Here is a 20,269-nt window from a genome sequence, read left to right as displayed (position 1 = left end):
GGAGGTGGGTTCAGAGCTGGTTGAAATGCAGACTGAGCTCGAGGTCTGCAATGTGCTGGAAGCTTGAGACTCAGAGCTGAGAGCTCAGCAGTGGGCCCTGGAGGCTGCCCAGGACCAGGTGCTCAGCAGCTGCCCCCCTGCACTGTGCTTCCGACTGGCCTGCATGGCTCCCACAGGCTCCCCCATGCCCGATCCCTGCTGCCGGGCGCATGGTGCCAATGCAGGCCTTGACCGTTCCTTCCCCACACTCCATCACTCAAGTTCCTCCCAAGCCCTTGCTGCCCATTGGGAGGGCTCAGCCTGGAACGTGTTCACTGCTTCCCGCCGCCCACCTCTAAGCTGGTGGAGAGCCTCCCTGAGAAACTGAGGCTGCAGCAGCAGCTGAAAAGGAGCTGGTAGAGAAGCAGTGACTGCGGGGTGAGGGGTGCCTGCATCTGAGGGGCTCTTTGGGGAGAAACCCCACCCTCCCTCCCAGAGATGATCCTCAGCCCCCACAGCTCTCCCTCTTCTCTGACAACCTGGGGTAGGGGGCAGGGGGGCAGGGGCATTTAGGGACACGTTGTGGAGGCTGCCCTCTCATCCCCTCAGGGGTTAGGATGGGTGGGGCTGAGCAGCGGCCTGAGGCCTGACCTATCTCCTGGTCTGCCTTCTTCTCTCTGAAGAGGGGAAGCCAGGGAAAGCAGCAGCAGGAGGGTGGGCTGTGGGGCACAGGGAATCAGACCATCTGGGCCCCTGGGCCTGGAGCAATGGATGGAAGGAGAAGGGCGGTAGAACCGAGAAGTCTTACACTTCACTCTCCACCACTCCCCAGCTTGGCGAGCATGAGCAAGTCCTGCCTTCACTAAGCCTCAGTATCCTCTGTAAAATGGGAACACGGACAGTACCTATGACACAGGATTGATGTGAGGATGACATGGGACACAGTGCACCGGGGACAGTGCCTATGTTCTCCGTCCTCAGTTTCTCCTGTATCTGGGGTCCAGTTAGGCTGAGTCAGTACCAAAGTCATAAAACCACATATATCTGCCCAGGGGCGGCTGCATACGGGCTTTAGTCCCAAAGCCTTTTTTTTTTTTTTTTTTTGAGATGGAGTTTTGCTCTTGTTGCCCAGGCTGGAGTGCAATGGCGTGATCTCGGCTCACCGCAACCTCTGCCTCCTGGGTTCAAGCGACTCTCCTGCCTCAGCCTCCCAAGTAGCTGGGATTACAGGCATGCGCCACCATACCTGGCTAATTTTGTATTTTTAATAGAGATGGGGTTTCTCCTTGTTGGTCAGGCTGGTCTTGAACTCCTGACCTCAGGTGATCCGCCCACCTGGGCCTCCCAAGTGCTGGGATTACAGGCGTGAGCCACTGCGCCACACACAAGGCCTATTTTATGCAATGTTCAATCCATAAGGCTTTGTTTGCACTTCTTGTGATATTCAGGCAATAGTTTGATGTAATGCAATGCTGCCAGTGACAGACAATACAGCACATTCCCCAGGATGGCAACAGCTACTGGCTTGTGCTTAAATACCATTTCATTCTGACTGAGGTCATCATCTTTGAGCTCCTGCAATGAGGAGCTCAATAGGGTGGGGGATGCTGTCCTTTGCCTCAGGTGCTCTTTGGGTGCTTTCATAAAAGAGGGTCAGAGCCGCCGATGGGGTCTAGGAGACCCTAAGAGTTCTGATGGTCAGGCTGAGAATTGTGTCCTCAGGGAGCGGGAGCTGCTGCAGGTCTGAGCACCAAGGGCTCCAGCACCAGGACAGGAGCCTCCAGCCACTCCACCTTGCAGCCCCTGAAGGTAGCATATGTGGACCCTCTAGATGGGGTGGGGAGTGACCCCTGCCCGTTCCTTTCTGTCCCATGGCCTTCCCATCTGCAGGTTGTAGAGGGGAAACAGAAGGCTAGAAAGGCCCTTCCAGCTCAGGCTTTTACTGGTTCTAAATGGATTCCTGAGCTAGCCTCCCTGTCCCTGGACAGAGCGGAAGCTACCTCCTGCCCTGCCTCTCTGACCCCCATGGTATCAGCTTCTGTCTCATCTGCCCCCAGATCCCAGCCATGGCCCTGGAGCCCAAAGAAGGGCATCTGAGAAAAGTTGGAAGCCAGGGGCAGTGCCCAGGCAGTGTAGAGACTGTGCCCAGAGCCAGCAGGAGGCAGATTCACAGCCTCACTCTGCAGCACAAGAGATTGAGGTCAGGCCCTGCACCCCCGCCCAGTGAGCTGAAGGGTCCTGGCATAGAAAAGCTGAATTGAGAGGCCTCAGTGAGTTGGGCACGGTGGCTCACCCCTGCAATCCCAGCACTTTAGGAGGCTGAGGCAGGTGGATCACTTGAGGCCAGGAGTTCAAGAACAGCCTGGTTAACATGGGGAAACTCTGTTTCCACTAAAAAATACAAAATTAGCTGGGCGTGGTGGCACGTGCCTGTAATCCCAACTACTCAGGAGGCTGAGGCAGGAGAATCGCTTGAACCCAGGAGGTGGAGGTTGCAGTGAGTCGAGATCGCACCACTGCACTTCAGCCTGGGCGAGAGTGAGACTCTGTCTCAAAAAAAAAAAAAAAAAAAAGGCCTTAGGCAACCGCGGCTGGGCAAGGACTTGGGAAGAGGGGAGGCCCGTTTGGCTGTGCCTTCAGCCCCGAAGGCCAGGGTTTCTATGAGGCCTGAAGCCTGGAGCCTGTCATAGGCAACTGCAGTCTGAGGCCTCCCTGGCAGAAACCACTCCTTGTCCCCTCCCTGACACAGGCCTGAAATGCCCATGTTGGCACAATGTTGCCAATATGGCTCTTGGTGGATGAGACCACCTGGCACTTTCCCAGGGGACCCTATGGCTAAGAGTAGAGCTAGGCAGGCAGTGCCCAACACCATAGGGGGTGCTGCGGGCCTGTAGGCTTGGTTGGCCCAATTACTGCCCTAATGCCATCGGACAGTGCCCACCAGGGACCCTCTGTCTTGCCAAGGAAGGCCTTAGGCACTGGGCTTTAGACATTTCAAAGTGAGTTCTCATTCACTTGTGTCTCCGATCACACTAGAGTCCCCATTTCACAGACAAACTGCCCAGAGTTTGTCATAGGTCACACAGCAAACCAGCAACTAAGCCCCCTGGTCCCCTAATCTGCCCCAGAAAGGTAGTTTCTCAGCTGTTCTGAGCTTGACAGCATGACCATCCTCAGGAGCCACAGGCAAAGTGGGCTGAGGCTTGGCATTCCCCTCGAGGTCATCTGGCCATTCTGAACGCCCCTCCTCAGCCTGCTTCCTCCGGCTGAGCCATGTGCCCCCTGAACCCCTCTCAACTCTGTTGCCGACCCCTCCCTCCATCTGCGCCTTCAGTGAGGCAGTTTCTTAAAGGAGGGGACATCTCTGGGAATTCGTACCCAGCTGCGTTCGTGCTGAGTTCTTCATGACCCACTCCTTCCAGCGTCAGCTGGTGGATCCAGGGGTGGGTACTGACCGTACTGGACCAGTGGGCCCCCTCCCGGGATCGCTGGACTTGGAGCAGAAGAGTCCCTCCAGGGCTGAAGATTGGACACAGAAAACTTGGGAACTGTCAACTGCCCTGTTATTCACCTCGTGAAAAAAGCTGGATTTCAATGAAAGCGAATGGAGGTGACAATTCCCAGAAACTGGAATTGGGATGGTGAGATTTTAGTTCAGCCGCCGGCGGTCTCATGCGTGGAGGTGATAAAGTTGAGCTTTGAGGTGGTCTTCAGAGGGAGAGGAATACCCTCCGCGGGCAGAGCTTCCTGGGTTCCGGGCCCTTCCGGACGTCAACACAGGTCCAAATGCCCTTGGGCTCCTCCGCACACCCTGGGTGCAAGAATAAATCCTTCTCTCTGCCGCCATTAGCCTGACTGGCTTCAGTTACTTCGCACAAAGAGCCCTTGCCGAGCAAACGTCCCCGGTGCTGCTCCAAAGGAGACCCCTGTCCTCCTGGAAGCTCCTCCCTGAGGCCGGGTATCCACTCGCCGCTCGCAGCCCTCGCTCTAGCTCCAGCTCCTGTTCCTTTTCCTGCCCACCCCGCCCAGTGAGGAGATCAGCACCCCTTGTCTGTCTCTGTTCGTGCCTCACTGTGTCCAAGCCCGGCTTCTATCCCTAGTCCCTTCCTGTTCGCGCCACTCCTGCTTGCTTTCTTCTCCCCTTCCCTCCAGCGGTGGTTCCAAACCTTCTCTTCCATAAGACCCTCCATTCCGTTTCCCAGAGACCCAGGGGTGCCCGTAGCAGGGGCAGAGGCGCAGCCTGTAGTGGATCTCCCTCCGCGCAGGGCGGGCAGTCTAAGGTCATTCCCGGTCACCCTGCCCCCTCGCTCCCATTGGCTCTGGGAAGGGCACGTGACTCAATCCTGGCCAATGGCGTGGCGGGGCCTGTGGCTTGCTGCCGGGCAGGCTTTTCTAGGAGCTTCTGGAGGCCGTTTGGGGATCCTCGACTGGGCGCAGAGTAGCATAGCAGAGACCTGGGGACAACCACCCTTAGATCCTCTGCCTCCCTCTGGCCTCTTCCCCTCCCTGAAGGGGAGGACTTGGGGGAGAGGTTAAGGGTACCCGCTTTGGAGTCCCGTCCCAGCTTTGCCATTCACTAGTATGTGACTTCCAGCACATTTCTGTTCCTCAGTTTCATCTGAAAAATGAACAAAATAACTAGCTTGGCCGGGCGCGGTGACTCACGCCTGTAATCCAGAATTTTGGGAAGCCGAGACGAGAGGATCGATTGAGCCCAGGAGTTCGAGACCAGCCTAGGCAACATAGTGAGACCTCGTCTCTGTAATTTTATAACAAATAATTTTAAAGAAAAAAAAAACTGCCTTGTAGAGCTGTGGGTGGAGTATGAAATGAGATAACGTGTATAGAGGGCTTAGCACTTGTGTTCAGGGCACAGGCTCTAGGCCCTGCAGCCACTGAACTACAGCCCCAGCTCCTCCACTCCCTAGCTGGGGGACCTCACCATACCAGTTTCAATTGGTAGTTTCACAGCCAACTTAGTATGCAGCCATCAGTGCTGTGTGAACCTTCCTGCCCATCTCCTGGGGCACAAACGTAGGAGTGAAATTACAGGGCACTAGGGCCAAGTGCATGATCAGCTTTACTAGGTAATACCGAAGTGGTTTCTAAATTGGTTAGCCCAAGAGTGTGAGAGTTCCTGCTGCTCCTCATCCTTGCCAGGACCTTCTATGGAATGACTTTTGTGTCTATATCCAATAGTGTGAGGTGGTTTCTTGCCCATTTCCCTGATCACGAATGAGGTAAAGCCATTTGTGTTTTCTCTTAGACAAAACATCTATTTGTGACTCTGCCACCTCTCCCTAACTTTTACTTTTTGTCTTAAGAATAAGCATTAGAAAGAAATCATTATGGGCTGGGTGCACACCAGCATGCCTGGCTAATTTTTAAATTTTGTTTTGTAGAGAGGAGAGTCTTGCTATGTTGCCAGGACTGGTTTCAGACTCATCAAGTGATCCTCCCGCGTTGGCCTCCCAAAGTGCTGGGATTACAGGCATGAGCCACCGTGCCTGGCCACTTAAACTTTTTTGAAGGGTCTAGCTTGAGAAATTCTTCTTAAGGTCAAGATATTCTCCAATATTTTCTTGTTAATTTGAAAAGGAACGGAGATTCACCATTTCTATTGGAAGCCACTTCTGCCAGAACTCTCCCAGGATCCCCGCCTCACCAGCCACCACGTGCTGTTTCCATCTCAAATGCCTCTGGGCCTGGTTCTGCTCTTCATCACTCAGCTCCCTCCTAGATGGGTCCTTTTAATTTCCATGTGGCCAAAAGTTGTGAAGTGTGATACCAATGAGTGGTTACCAGTAAAGTACTAAAGTATCATTTTTTATTTTTCACAAGATTAAAAAAAAATCAGCAATGGACGCCCAAGATTGTCCCAATAACACCCTCTTTTTCTAGCATTTCAAAATGCCAGAGGCTGGGTGTGGTGGTTCACGCCTGTAATCCCAACACTTTGGGAGGCTGAAGCAGAAGGATCATTTCAGCCCAGGAGTTCAAGACCAGCTTGGGCAATGTGGCAAGACCTCATCTCTACAAAAACTTTTGAAGAAAAAATTAGCCAGGTGTGGTGGCATGCACCTGTAGTCCCAGCTATCTGGGAGGCTGAAGTGGGTGGATCGCCTAAGCCCAGTTTGAGGCTGCAGTGAGCTATAATTGTGCCACTGCACTCCAGCGTGCGTGACACAGCAAGACAATGTCTCAAAAACAAAACCAAACCACATATATACATGTATACACACACAAAATAAAAAATGCCAGATAGGAAACCCTGCTAGCCTGACCTCACATGGTTACGTAAACAGGTGCAGTCAGTACGTTGTCATGGATGGCAGAGGCAATTACCAGTCCACACAGGGCCTGCCTCTCTGCACATCTTCAGAATATGCCCAGAGGAGTGTGCATCATGGTAGAGAAAGGCTCTGAGGATAGGCCTGAGCTGTGCCCCAAGGTTCCACGCCCAGCAGGTTGCGTGGCATCACCTTTCTAGAAAAGCTTCTAAGCCTATGCCCTGGCAAAAATACATCCTGATTTGCAGAGGATGGCCCCCAAATCCATTAATCCTGGCCCCAGCTTCACTTTTTCCCAATTCCCCCCACCACTGACTGAAGGCACCAGCCATAGTTCCCCAATGCCAGGTCCTTTGATGCCACAGCATTTCCGTTAAGTATTCATATGTATGTATGCATGTATTCCTCTGCAAGAATCGCTCTCTCCAGGTGCAAACTCTGACTCTTCCAGCTTTAACGCTACCACCTGTGGGAAGCCTTCCAGAAGTTCTGCGGCTGCTGCAGCTTCTATCCCAGCAGTGGTAGCCTGCTGTTCAGTCCCAGTGATGCTGTACTCTAAAGAATCCATGTCCATCTAGATAACCCTGTGGGTCCTCCCTTATCGTGTGACCCAGCAGGAGCTCGACAGGGGCTTGCTGAATCAAGGTGACCCGCTGGCCCTGTGCCTGCCAGGACACTGATGTGACATCGCTGGAGTCAGTTCTGATGATGAGGTAACGCCAGAGAAACCTGCTAACACAGAAGGTAAGCTGAGAGTGAGCTCAGTGAGCTTTCCCTTTGAAGAAGGCGTGGGTGAAGGGGAAAAGGTTCAGGAGAAATCAAGGGGTCAGGAGTAGTTCACTCAGTCCCCTTTCACTCTGAAGGAGCTCACCTCTCCCCAGTACTGTCCAGTGGAAAGGCCACTCAAAGCAACTGAGAGAGACCTGCTTGTGTGAAGAGGTAGAGGTTTATTGAAATATAAACATTCGAGAACATGTAAGATAGAAAATAACCACAACATATACAGACACTTGCTGCAGGAGGACATCTGAGGTATTTATTCACTGCCTAGGCTACCCATGTGCTATCACATTTTTCCTGGTTAGAATACATATAAGATGGAGAGCAGGAGGGGACAGAGCTGCCCTGGCTGATGGCACCTTCAGGGGAAGCTCTGCTTGGGCCAAGGCCCCACTCGTGGGGGCACCTGCTGGCACCCCTCATCGGGCTCTGGGTGACACCCTGCTGTTGCCCTTGAGGGCAGTGAGGGTTCACTCCAACGGTGTGGCCAGGCGAGCTGCCTGGGGAAAGGGAGAGGATCCAATGACCGGAAAGACACAGTGTGCTTTCCCTGCATCCTCTGGGTGGGAAGAGTCCATCCTTTGTGACCAAACCCCTGAGAAAGACATACTGGCCAAATGTCTGAGACACCTTCAAATGGGCCCAGTGCCAGCCAACTGGACTCCTCACTGGCACCACGTCCCAGATGCCCTTCTCTGCCCACACCCTGCAGGCTGAGGCCAGAGGAGGTCAGCCCCCGGGAGATGGTGTGTGTGTGTGTGTGTGTGTGTGTGTGTGGGAGTGGGGGTGAGCGTGTGTGGAGGGCTGAGAGAAGACGCAGTTGAGCAGAGCTGCAGCTTACCGGGCTGAGGTATCTGTTTGTGCTCAAGCTTTTGATTCCCTTTCCTCTCCTACACAGGACTGAATGCGAGCCACGCCGCCACACACACCCACGCCATGCGCGGTGTCTCCCACTGCCACAGCCCCATGTCACAGTGGTGGTGTTCTGCTGAACATTCCAGGGCTTCCTCGACTGAGGTGAGCCGCACGCAAGAATCAATTTTCTTTACAGCACAGGAGCCGCCTGCTCCCGCGCAGGGTCCAGGAGGAGCTGTGGAGTTATTCATCTCCTCATACCCTGGGGCGGCTCAACCTCTGGCAAGGCCAGCGAGGACCCCAGCCTGCCTGTGCCCTGAGCTGGGAATGCTGAGTGATGGGGAGGTGTCCTCTGCCTCCCTGGTCAGCTGGGGGTGGGGGTGTGGCAGAAAACGGTCTTCAGAACTGGTACGGTTTCAGGGCCCGACCCAGTGTGAGAGCGGGCCTCTCCACTCCACCTCCCCGCCCCCGCGATCCCTGAGTCGTCTCCCCTGCATGCCTCCACCCACCTCCTCACTGGGCTTGAGGGAAGGGCCAGAGGGGCCGGGGTACCCAATCACTTGCTTGGCTTTGGGGGTGATCTGTTTTCATTTCTTTGGTGCTACAACAATAAAAATTTTAAAATAAAAAAAAACAAAAGTCAGCAAAACACATATAAAAAAGATTTCAGAGATGCAAATACTTCCTGAAGACTCAAACATCAACAATTACAAATCTGAGGTATTTCAATGAACCTGACATCGGCACGTGTGGGGATGGTGAGGCCAAGATGGCCCCATAAGAAATTGAAGAAGGCTGAAGAAGGCTGGGGAGGACTGGGGAGGGCTGAAGAGGGCTGGGGAAAGGATGAGTGGGCTGGTTTTGGGAAAGCAGGCCAATAAGGGCAAGTGGGGAGCATGAGGTTTGGGGGGGGCGGTCAGAGAATGGTCCGTGTGAAGCAGGTGCCAGGGCTGGGCAGCCCCAAGGCTCTGCCTTCCCATCAGCAGATGCCCTGTGGGCCCTGGCCCTGAACTGCCCTCACAGCCTCTTCCTTCAGACCATTAGAAGGGGGATCTGGGGCCCTGAGGACTGATTCAAGACTTGTGTTTGAGGGACCCGTACCCCAGGAACCTAACAGTAGGCAAAGTGGGCTGGAAGGGCCCCATCCCATGCTCAGCAGAGAAGGGCATGAAGGCATGCTCTTGGCTCCTGGCAGCCCCACATGGGACTTAAAAACAGGGGAAGAGACTAGTGGCCCTGGGGTCATGGCAGAAGGCAGGGGCAGGGAAATAAATTAAAGGGGGAGGGAAATGTAGGGCCTCCAGCCCTGTGTCGGCTGACAGATTGTCGATACACTGTGCCCCGAGCTGGGAGGTGGCTGGGGAACCCTGGAGGAAGCTGGACACCTACAGACCCCCACCCAGTTCTCCAGGACAATCCCTGATTGGACAACGCTGTCTGTCCTGCCCCTCTAGCCTCTCCCTGCCCCCATAGTACAGCAGGACCTGAATGGAGCCTGGACAGACGGACACGTCCAAACTCTCAATGTCTGGCCAAATGGTGCTCGTCGACGTGGGCTCCGTGAGATGAGGTAAATTCTGTGCATCAACTTCCTTCACTCTCGACAGGAGAGTGGCAAGTGGGAAGCTGGGTCCTGCCCATCAGAGGGACCAGCTGGTGGAGGGCTCTGCGCTGGGGGTGCCCCGGGATGAGGTAGGACTTGGTGAACAGTGAGAGCTGCTGCTGCTGCTGGCGCTGCTGCCGAGGCTCTGGGGAGCAGACCCCGTGATGAGGTGGACCACAGGCTTCTGGGCAAACAGCACACCTTGGTGGGTGGAAGAGAAGCAAGTGTGGGCAGAGGAAGAGCGAAGGGGAGGGCCAGCTCCTTTCAGTAAGTATTCACCGCTGGCCTAGCCTGTGCCTGACTCCACTGTAGACACTGTGCTAGGGGGTGATGGGAGAAGATCCAAATGCTGTCCTGCTTTAAAGTGCTGATGGGCTGGGGAGGGGGTCAGATAGGTCGACAGAGTAATTTTGCTAAAATGTCATAAATGCTCTGAGACAAGGTGTACCCAGGGTACACAAAGAGGAACACCAAGGCCAGGTGTGGTGGCTCACAACTATAATCCCAGCACTTTGGGAGGGTGAGGCGGGAGAACAGCTCAAGGCCAGGAGTTTGAGACCAGACTGGGCAATACAGCAAGACCCTTGTCTCTATAAAAAAATTTTTAAAAATTAGCTGGGCATGGGTAGTCCCAGCTACTCAGGGGGCTGAGGCAGGAGGATCGCTTGAGCCCAGGAGGTTGAGGCTGCAGTGAGCTATGACCGCACCAATGCATTCCAGCTTGGGTGACAGAGCCAGGTGGGGTGGGTGACTGGCTCCCTTCTTGTCAGGGGTTTGAGGAGCCTTCAACTTCTGACCCTTCCTCATTCTGAGAGGGAAGGAGTTACCTTCTCCTTTCTCCGTGACAGAGGACAAAAGGATATCAAGATCCAGGCCTTGAATTCCTACTTCCCTGCTTTCTCCATGGACCTAATTCCAACCCCCAACCTTCCCAAACCACAGCACAATGAAGAGGCAAAAGGCACCAGGCCCCACCTCCTCCAGGGGCCTCCTGTGACAGGTAGAGACCTCTGAGCAGAGTCTGCAGACATAGCATGACTGGTGAGCCCACTTGGCACCACTGCTCCTCTACACTCTGTCCTCTCTCTGAAGTGAGTGGCCCAGCAGAGATCCAGAGCATGCTCCCAGGAGGCCTGCAGGGCGGTGCTCTGAGGGAGTGTGGCCCTTAGAATGGGAGTAGGCCCTGAGGAAACACTCCCAGTTGTGATAGAAGGTGCAGTTGTAGGGCTTTCGCCTGTCTCCACGAGACACCTTGCCAGGCTGGCTGACACTCCGCATGCCCTTGGGCCCTTGGTAAAACAGGTGGGTGATGCCCTGGGCCAGGCCTGGTGGCCCCCACTCATAATACTGTGCTTTTTTTTTTTTTTTTTTTTGAGACGGAGTCTCACTCTGTCGCCCAGGCTGGAGTGCAGAGGCGCGATCTCAGCTCACTGCAAGCTCTGCCTCCCAGGTTCACGCCATTCTCCTGCCTCAGCCTCCCGAGTAGCTGGGACTACAGGCACCCGCCCCCACGCCTGGCTAACTTTTTGTATTTTTAGTAGAGACGGGGTTTCACTGTGTTAGCCAGGATGGTCTCGATATCCACCCGCCTTGGCCTCCCAAAATGCTGGGATTACAGGCGTGAGCCACCGCGCCCAGCAATGCTGTGCTTAACAAGAGTCAGGTGGGCTTGTTCCCAAGCTCATCCGTAAACCAATGAAATGGGAATGGGAAAAGGACTGCTGTTTTTATGAATACTAAGTTTTTTTTTTTTTTTTTAATTGAGACAAGGTCTTGCTTTGTCACTCAGGCTGGAATGCAGTGGTACAATCACGGCTTACTGCAGCCTCGACCTCCTGGGCTCAAGTGATCCTCCTGGCCTCAGCCTCCCAAGTAGCTGGGACCACAGGTGTGCACCACCATGCCTGGCTATTTTTTTTTTTTGTATTTTGTAAATTTGGGATTTTGCTATGTTGCTCAGGCTGGTCTCAAACTCCTGGGCTCAAGTGATCCTCTTGCCTCAGCCTCCCAAAGTGCAAGGATTACAGGCATCAGCCACCGTGCCCAGTCATGAATACTAAGTTAAACCCTTAGAAAGACTCTGTAAAGGTGCGAAACCAACCAACCAACAAAACACTGTTGCCAAATTAGGTTTAGGAAAAGATAACTGTAAAAGACTGGGGGGCGGGGAGCTTAACAATGTAAGCTGATTCTCCTATACCGGGGTTCCTTTGCCTGTGTCTCAGTCTGCAAAAGGAAGAGAAGAGCTGAATTACAGTCAGAGAAAGGCTGTGCATGAGAAGACCTGGGGACTGTGGGACACTGGCTGACTTCTTCAATTAACGAGCCAACCACTGGTCTAAAAGGGTTAGGTGAAGGGTTTCTGCCAAAGTGGGAGGGACCTATCATCCTGTTAACAATCCACAGTCTCTACTAGTCCAGAGGACCACTTGACCTTTGCAACTCTGAGACCAGGAAAAAGGAAGCCACTGTGGGAGGTGTTCAGACAGAGGGTAAGAGGCAGGGCCAGCCGCAGAGCTGCCCTGTGGCTAGCTGCGGCCACGTGGGCCTCCCCCAGAGCTCCAGGGCCTCACCTGCGTAGGTGGTGCCATCGATGTCCACAGACATGTTAATGCTCCCAATGCTACTCGTGGTCAGGTTCAGTGCTGCAGCCGAGGCCTCTGCTCTGTCTTCTGCTGGGGACAGGGAGACAGTGGGCCTGGTCAAGCCTTCCACAGCACTCCTGCTGTCCTCTCTGATGCTGCCTGGCCACCCCTGGTCAAAGCCTCACGCTGTTAGAAGGCATCTATGTAACCTTCTCCTGAGTGCAGGGTATGGCAGGAGATCCCAGGCTCGCCAATCTCCTGTTGCTGGCTTTTTCCACTGACCCAGTTCATCCCAACTACCTCTGCTCCCAGAGAAAAGGAATCACAGTAGGCAAGGAGGCCGGCTCCGGCCCCACCACTCTGCCCTGGCACTTTCCAAGTGACGGGCAAACCCTGAACTACACTATACACCAGGCCCAGGAAATCAGAGATCAATGAGACCCAGCCCCAACTTTGAGGACCCACCTGCCCCTTCTTTCCTTTGACTCTGAGTCCCTCAAAGAGAGAAGTCTACGCCCTCAGCCCCTCCCCTCCATGACCACCCAGGCAGCTGGCGTTTGTGGAAGCCTGCAAGTGCTGGCAGACACGGCCTTTGCCTGGCTCACCCCAGACTCAGAATTCTTCCCGGTGAGCTGTCTTTTCTAACAGCCCTTTGCTTTGTGCAGGAGCAGGGTACCTGGCCCTGGATGAGCTATTACCTCCCAGTTTCCTTCTGGTCCCCAAGGGCAATGGGGTAGGGAGGGGCAGCCTGGGAATATGTACAGCTCCCTTCACACCTGGCTCCTTCCCACACATCTCATTCATGTTTGCTTTGAGATAGCATCAGGACCAGAATGGGAAAGAATGTGTGTGAATGGGAAAAGGGGCGTGTGGCTTGAGGAAGAGAATGTGGGGCACCAGAACAACGTGAAGAGGAAGGGAAAGGATGTCAATTATGCTGCCAAACTTGTGTTTCCTCCTTCTGTCTATATTCCTGAGTCCCGCTGTCCAGCCCGGGGCAACTTGGCCCCTCACTGAGCCTCAGGAACATGGGGTGTCTTCCTCCCAGACCTGCAGACGGTGCCCTGCTCTTGCCTACATCCAGTGAGGTGCTGGGGTAATGGCTGGTGGGGAAATGCAGCAGCTCTCTGAAGGCCTCTGGCTCCTCCTCTGTGAATAACTGCTTTTCCCTCTTACTAGAGAACAGGGCACTGCCTGAGGCAACATGTGGTCCCCTCTACCAAACAACCTCAGCTTGGTGAACTAAGATCTCAGTGCCTCTCTTCTAGGGGCCTGGAAGGCAGAACCTGGAGGGGCCTCTTCCAGGTCAGGAGTATGTGCCTCACCACCCCTGCCCCACCAGTCCCAGGAGGCGTGAATGGGCTTGGGGTTTCCAGGAAGGGAAGGCCCGGCCCTGAGCCTGGCTCACCCCTGCCGTTGATCCTGATCTTCATGGGGAGCTGCCGTGCCATGCTGAAAAAGTTGCGCTGGAAGGCCTGCTGCACCAGGCGCTGCTCCTCCTCAGACAGCCTCGACGCCTTCTTCTCAGCAGGCTCCCCTGACTCCAGCCGCTCCCGCAGCTGCTCCAGTGCGGCGGTCCGAGTACCAGCCTGCTGGCTTGCCAAGGTCACGGGCACAGCCAGACGATTTGGCACAGGCACTGTTGTCACTGGGGCTCCATCACCTGCAAAGGAACTGGAGCTGGACCAATCCACAATTGACCGTCTTGCCCCAAAACCCCAGTCTTGAACGCAGGGAAACTGGCATCCCTTCCTCCCTTTCTTCCTTCTCCCCCAGGAGCCCTGCTGACCTTTCCTGAGAGTGGTTGCTGGGGATATCCGAGGGCTACTGGTATTGGTGCCACTGCTGGAGCCAAGCCCAAGGATGGGAAAGCGGATCTTGGGTGGGGAGAGGAGGGCAGGGGCCCCGGCAGCGGCAGCAGCAGTAGCCGCAGCAGGTGAGTAGCCAAAGAGGGAGGAGCTGTAGCTGGGCCGCCGGCCCTCCCTGCGGTTGCCATCAATTGCTGCCTGGAGCTCGGCTGGGGAACTCAAGGCTTTCTTCTCACACTCATAGGCATACAGATACTTCATGTACCTGGAGGAAAGGAAGCAAGCAGGGAGAATAATCCAAAACAGCACCAGAGACCATCCAGTTGAGGTTGGTGGGTCTCTGGAAGCAGTCTCTGTTGGGCAGGACTCTAGGGCAAAGGATTGCAACCTTGGTATACTTGGCAGAAAAGTCTGGGATGGCTGGACACTCTGCCCCAGCCTCCTCTGACTGCCACTCAATCCTAAATAGGCTCTACTTTGAAGCACCATTCATTAGGGGAAATAAATAACATCTTAGTTGGCATTTTCACATTTGTTTTGAAGCCCTGGGAAAAATTAGGCCCATGTTTTACAAGGGCTTTCTGACTTCTTGATCTTATAACCATTCAGAGCTGGGCTAGTCAGATAGGAGCAATTCTTCCCATTGTGCATGGGACCTAGACACTGTCATTCTTTGTGTCTTAGGTCCCAAGAAGCAGTTCTCTACCCAAGAACCTTGCCATTCTGGTTGTAGCTACAACATGCTACCTAACTGATGTCAGTTGTTCACTGCATACTCTTCACAGAACAACTTCCAGAGTGTTCCAGAAGAAAAGATTCCTCTCTGGCCCTCATTCTTCAGTGCTACTATTGGTTTCACCACTTCCATCACCCATGTAATTAACTCAAATGCTGACAAAACCAGGTCACCAATCCAAGGGGGCCTTCCTGCCTGCCTTTCTCTGGGTCCTCTGCCGCTGGGTAAGCTGAATGTCAGGTAAGAGGGGCCACTTGGGGTGGAGATGCTGTTTGGAAGACAATGTCCTGGAAGGGGCACAGGTCTTAGAGACAGAAGCCCAGGTCTGAATCTCAGCTCTACCACTTACTGGCTGGTATATGACCTTAGCCAAATTATTTAACCATGGAGACTTCATTTTTGTAATGTGGGAAATGGGGGCATACCTACTTTACAGGGTTGACTGTGAGGTTTAAATGAAATAGTAAAGTACCAGCACAGAGTAGACACGTGGTAAATGGTGGTTCTCATCACTTCTTGGTTTAGTGAGGGGTTCATCTCAGAAAGCTCCCCACTGTTTCGGGAATCCACTCATCTTGCTAACCATACAAAGGAATTTCCTTCCTTCCTCTCCTCTAGGTTACAACATCCCCTTTCTCCAGCCTCGGCTTCCTTCTCCCAGGCCCTGGCCACTCACTGCGTCCTGAGGGTGAAGGCGGCGCTGGTGATGGATGTGGGCAGGTTCAGGCCTTTGGTGATCTCCCTCCAGATCTTCTTGTTGATGATCTCCACCAGGCCCCCCTTCTCGGTCACCAGCTTATACAGCATGTACAGGTCCAGGATCTGTTTGGCCATGATGGGGATTCGGTTGATGGGGGTCCCTGTGGTTGTCCAACGAGAGAAAGAGACAGCGGGATCATCATCAGGCTGAGAAGAAAGATTCCGTGTATGCCCACCTTTAGCCGAGCTGGAAACAATGCTCATCAACCTGGAAGTGTAATTTAACTCAAACTCCCCAAGCCTCAACACTCAGACTAGCTGTCAGGACAGGTCCAACGCACAGGCTGTGTGGGCCTTTGGCAAAGCACTTAGCCTCTCTGGTTCTGTTTTGCCGTCTGTAAATAAGAGGGCCAGACTAGATGATTTCAAAGGTGCTTGTTTTTTAGTTTGTGTGTGTGTGTTTTTGTTTTTGTTTTGCTAGCAGTATGATTCCAGACTATTCCTAGTGATCTGGCGACTTATCTCTGCAGCTTTCAGACTCCATTCAGCGGCAGCTTCCTCCGGGATGCCTTTCTCTGACTTCCTAGAAGGGGAGCCCTGCCTAGTCACCCTCCTGGCAGCGCTCAGTGCTGCTTATAAAGAGTGTGCTCGTTGGCTGGGCGCGGTCGCTCACGCCTGTAATCCTAGCACTTTGGGAGGCCGAAGCGGGCAGATCACGAGATCAGGAGATCGAGACCATCCTGGCTAACACGGCGAAACCCCGTCTCTACTAAAAATACAAAAAAAATTAGCCTGGCGTGGTGGCAGGCGCCTGTAGTCCCAGCTACTTGGAAGGCTGAGACAGGAGAATGGCGTGAACCCGGGAGGCGGAGCTTGCAGTGAGCCGAGATCGCACCACTGCACTCCAGCCTGGGCGACAGAGTGAGACTGTCTTAAAAAAAAAAAAAAAAAAAAAAAAGAGTGTGCTTGTTTGCACATGCCTGCTTTCTCCTCTCCTGCTTGATGGAGAAATGGTTTATTTCTCTCTCGTGTGCCCCGCCATGTCAAAGGAGCTGCTGGACACACAGGTCTCCAGAGGAATGAAAAGCCACTCAATTCTCTCCCCACACCAATCACTCCACCCACTCCCTGGCCTCTGAAAGGGGGAGGGTCAGAGCAGCTTCCGCCCAATGGCCCCGAGGGGAAGTGAGAGGAGCCAGGGACTTGATTAGGAAACCTGGCACCGAGGAGGAAGGGCTACTAATGAGCACCAGGGGATGTGGTGAGGGCGGGGCAAGTCCTTTCACAGCCGGCTGGGATGCTCATCAGGGGGCGTGATGGATGACTGTCATTTGGCAGCCTCGGGATTAATGATCTGGAGGTCAGAGGGGAGAATTCCACAGGGAAGGGTCACCGTCCAGGGCACGGTATGAGACTTGTTGCCTTTTGATGGCAAACTCCTTTTACTGTACACAGACTGCTGCTCCTCTGCCTTGCCCCCTCCCATTGCCCCAGTCTCGCTGAGGTCTCACTGGGCTGCCTGGTGGACCTCAAGCCAACCTGAGCAGGGAAGAGCTGTTTGTTTCTGCTCCATCCGCCTTCTTTCCCTAAAGGCACAGCAGTTTTCTCAGCTCTGAATGGCAGCCTCACCAACTCTTTTACAGGATGGTTCAAGCCAGAGAATGAAAAGGAAGCACTGTGGGCATGGATATGTGGGGCTGCTGCGGCAGGACCAGGCCTCTTCTTCTTCTTCTTTTTTTTTTTTCAAAGATAGGGTCTCACTCTGTTGCCCAGACTGGAGTGCAGTGGTGCAATCATGACTTATTGCAGACTTAACCTCCAGCCATCCTCCCACTCGGCCTCCTAAGTAGCTGGGAATACAGGCACACACCACCACACTCAGGGAATTTAAAAACATTTTCTGTAGAGACAGGATCTTCCTATGTTGCCCAGGCTGGTCTCAAACTCCTAAGCTCAAGCAATCCTCCTGCCTCAGCCTCCCAAAGCACATGGACTGCAGCGTGAGCCACAGCACCTGGCTTAGGCCTCTTTCCTAAGTGTGGGGAGGGAGTTAGTGACCTTGAAGACCTTTATCTTGACCTGCTGGTCCTTGGAGGGTCAAGGACAAAGGGGTCATGGAATTAGATCCACAAATTCATAGGTAAAATAACAGAGGATTACGGGCATACTCCTAAGACACACAGCTCATGTGCTGGTTGACTTCTCCCAGTGCTGTTCTGGACAGTAAACCTTCCCCCTACCAGAAAGACAAAAGGCTGATGTGGGCCCCCAGCAGGACAGGGCTAACGTCGACCTCCTTTTGGAGGCCTATCTGCCCGAACACACCCATGGCCTTGAGTCCACACCTTCCAAGGCATTACCTGGAGTGTCTGAGAGGACCACTCCCAAGGTCCCCTCACACAGGGCTCCTAAGCTCACATTTCCGGAAGCTCCTAGGGCATCTTCACACGTGTGACCCGTATACTTCCAAGTCAGAATGTTTGTGCTGGGCTCATCTTCATTCCCCTAAACTAGCTCCCTTTCCCCACACCTCATTTTTTCCCAGCAACACTACCACCCTTGGAAGTTAGGCAGGAAGGCAGGAACCTCGTGTCAGCACTGGCTCCTCTCCTCTCCCTATCACCCACTTTCAGGGTGTTAGAAGGCTTCATGATTCGTCCTTGGAGGTACCTCTCAAAGGCATCTTCCTTTTTGGCCTGCAGCCACCATCCTGGTCCAGGCCCTCTCTGGCCCACAATTAGATGCCTGCAGCAGCCTCTTAGCCATACGATCAACTTGAACACTGCAGCCAATCTTATTAAAATACTACTTTTACCATATTACTCACCTCCTTGTTTAAAAACCTATGAAAACTCTTATTGCTTACCTAGCCCATCTCACATGTCCAATCGCATGACCCATGTTCCTCAACACTCCCTTAGAAGATCACATGTGAAGTATTCCTGGCATATCCAAGCAACTCTCTTGTACTCCAACTCACTGGGCCTTCTCCCTATTGCCCCCAAAACACGCTCTTTTGTGCCTCCCCTCAAATCCTCCACAGTGTTCTTCCATATCCACTCCTTCCAGGAAGCATGTTCTCACTACCCCAGTTCATGTGGGTTTCTTCCCTCTCAGAATTTCTATCACGCCCCTATAAGTTTAGCAAATTGTCCTTCTCTAATTGTTTCACATCTGTTCATCCGATATCCCAGGAGGACTGTCAGCTCTATGAAGGCAGGGGTTGTCTTTCCTTTACCATGCCTACCATGCCTTATAGCGTTTAATAAATTAACCTACCCAGAAATGTTTCTCGAGGTCTCACTATGTTGCCCAGGCTGGTCTCAAACTCCTGGACTCAAGCAATCCTCCCACTTCAGCCTCCCAAAATGCTGGGATGACAGGCGTGAGCCACGCACCCGGCTGAGATTTTCTAGTGTGGTTCAAACTGCCTCTGAAGGCAACTCCCCAGAGAGGAATTACAAATTCATTTTGAGTAGTCATTGGACTAATTGCCTGGCTGTTTGAGATGGCATCTTTGAAAGACAACATTGTTATAGATGTAGAAATTTCATTAAAAATTAGCCTCTTTATAGTCACACACAACGTGACTGTATTATATTAGACTGAGAACTGCTTAGGGCCAGGGGAACAATGGCAGATACAGAACCTGAGGAGACAAGGAAGGGTCACAGTGGTGTCTGAAGTCAAGGTTGTAACCTAACTAATAAGTGATCTCTTCCCAGAGGGGAAAATGGGACTCTTCTGGGAACTGTCATCACACTACAGAGAAACCGCAGGTAAGAGGTGCACTGGAAACCGTGGTGGTGGCCCCTGCACCCTGCTGTGTGGCCCAGCTCCACCCAGGGCATACTTGGGAAGCTGTTTTCCTCACTCCACAGTGGACTCTCCTCACACGAGCCCCCATGCCCTGATCAGGCACCCTGGTTCTGGAGATCAAGCTGATAAGGAGATTGGGCGCATTATTCCCTGTGGCTGGCCCTCTGTGAAACTGTTAGTGGCTCCCAGTGCAGGCTGGCCCTTGGTGCCATCAGAAACAGAGCGGAGGCTATGCCGAGGACTCTCTAGATGACAGTGGCGCTTTCTCCCATCAGATAATCCAGACACAAAAGCCTGCCGTGTCTTTGATTCTTCTAACAACTGAGAGAAGCAGAATCTGCAGGTTGGTCTCAGCAGTTTGCTTTGTGCTTAATGGACCTGGTAGCCATTTCTCTTGTCCAAAGTAGATTCTACTATGAAGAAAGAGAGAAGGCCTTTAAGCTAAGTTTACCTGCTGAACAAGAACCAATAGGCAATCGACAGACTCAGGCCTCAGTTTCCGCAAATGTGAAGTGAGGAATTTGGACTAGATGATTTTCAGTTCTAAAGTCTATGAATACAAAATTAAAACAAAAATTCTGCTGATGTACCTTCAAACCAGCAATATATAAATCGATAAACAAAAATTGACAGTTGTGATTATTACCAAAGGGAGAATCACATGGTTTTAGGAACTTGCCTGAATTATAGAGTAATATTGTCAAGTGGCCTTGATACAGATAGTTTGAGATTTTCTCTGTGAAGGGCCCCGGGCTTAAGGCCAGATTTGTGAAGTTCACGTCCACAAGCAATGGCTCCTTTCCCAGTCTTTGCGGGAGGGAGCAAGGGGTCTCTGGCCTGCTCTCTGGGCTGTATTCTATCTTCCTCTAAGGAAGCTCTTCACCTGAGAGAGGCAGGCCTCTGTCCACAAGAAATGCAAAAGCAACTCACAGAGCACCAGGAAGGAGGCAAACACCCACTGAAGAGAGATCTTTGTGGGTCACTGGTGTTGGCCCTACAGGAGACCAAATCTCCACCCCCATCATGCCTCCCAGAAGGGGGTGAGCACCTGATGGGGAAGCCTGTGGACTGTCAGTCACTGCTATCAAAGCAGGAGCTGGGATTGAGGGTAATTA

At 53.1% G+C, this 20,269-nt stretch overlaps 1 protein-coding gene and 1 long non-coding RNA gene across 13 annotated transcripts in view; one reads left to right on the top strand and one right to left on the bottom strand.

Annotated features, from left to right (window-relative positions):
• Positions 1-7,196: 7,196 nt before the first annotated feature.
• Positions 7,197-20,269, bottom strand: part of ARID3B (AT-rich interaction domain 3B) — a 138,341-nt gene continuing 125,268 nt past the window's right edge. For 11 of the 12 annotated variants that reach the window (XM_055363756.2, XM_055363758.2, XM_055363755.2 and 8 more), the window contains 5 exons: positions 15,313-15,496; positions 13,882-14,165; positions 13,501-13,755; positions 12,081-12,182; positions 7,197-9,708 (listed from right to left, as the gene is read on the bottom strand). In XM_055363756.2, coding sequence (XP_055219731.1) covers positions 9,545-9,708; positions 12,081-12,182; positions 13,501-13,755; positions 13,882-14,165; positions 15,313-15,496 — 989 coding nt within the window. In that variant the 3' untranslated portion in view covers positions 7,197-9,544. The remainder of the gene's footprint in view (positions 9,709-12,080; positions 12,183-13,500; positions 13,756-13,881; positions 14,166-15,312; positions 15,497-20,269) is intronic. The other variant, XM_055363762.2, reaches the window with a different exon arrangement.
• Positions 14,152-15,271, top strand: LOC129527147 (uncharacterized). Its single transcript, XR_008672094.2, has 3 exons — positions 14,152-14,228; positions 14,686-14,860; positions 15,255-15,271. It is a non-coding gene; the product is annotated as an uncharacterized lncRNA (long non-coding RNA).

Source organism: Gorilla gorilla, chromosome 16 (assembly GCF_029281585.2).
Source record: "Gorilla gorilla gorilla isolate KB3781 chromosome 16, NHGRI_mGorGor1-v2.1_pri, whole genome shotgun sequence".
Lineage (NCBI taxonomy): Eukaryota > Metazoa > Chordata > Mammalia > Primates > Hominidae > Gorilla > Gorilla gorilla.
Note: the sequence above shows the minus strand (reverse complement) of the source record. Positions and strands in the feature narration are given on the sequence as shown.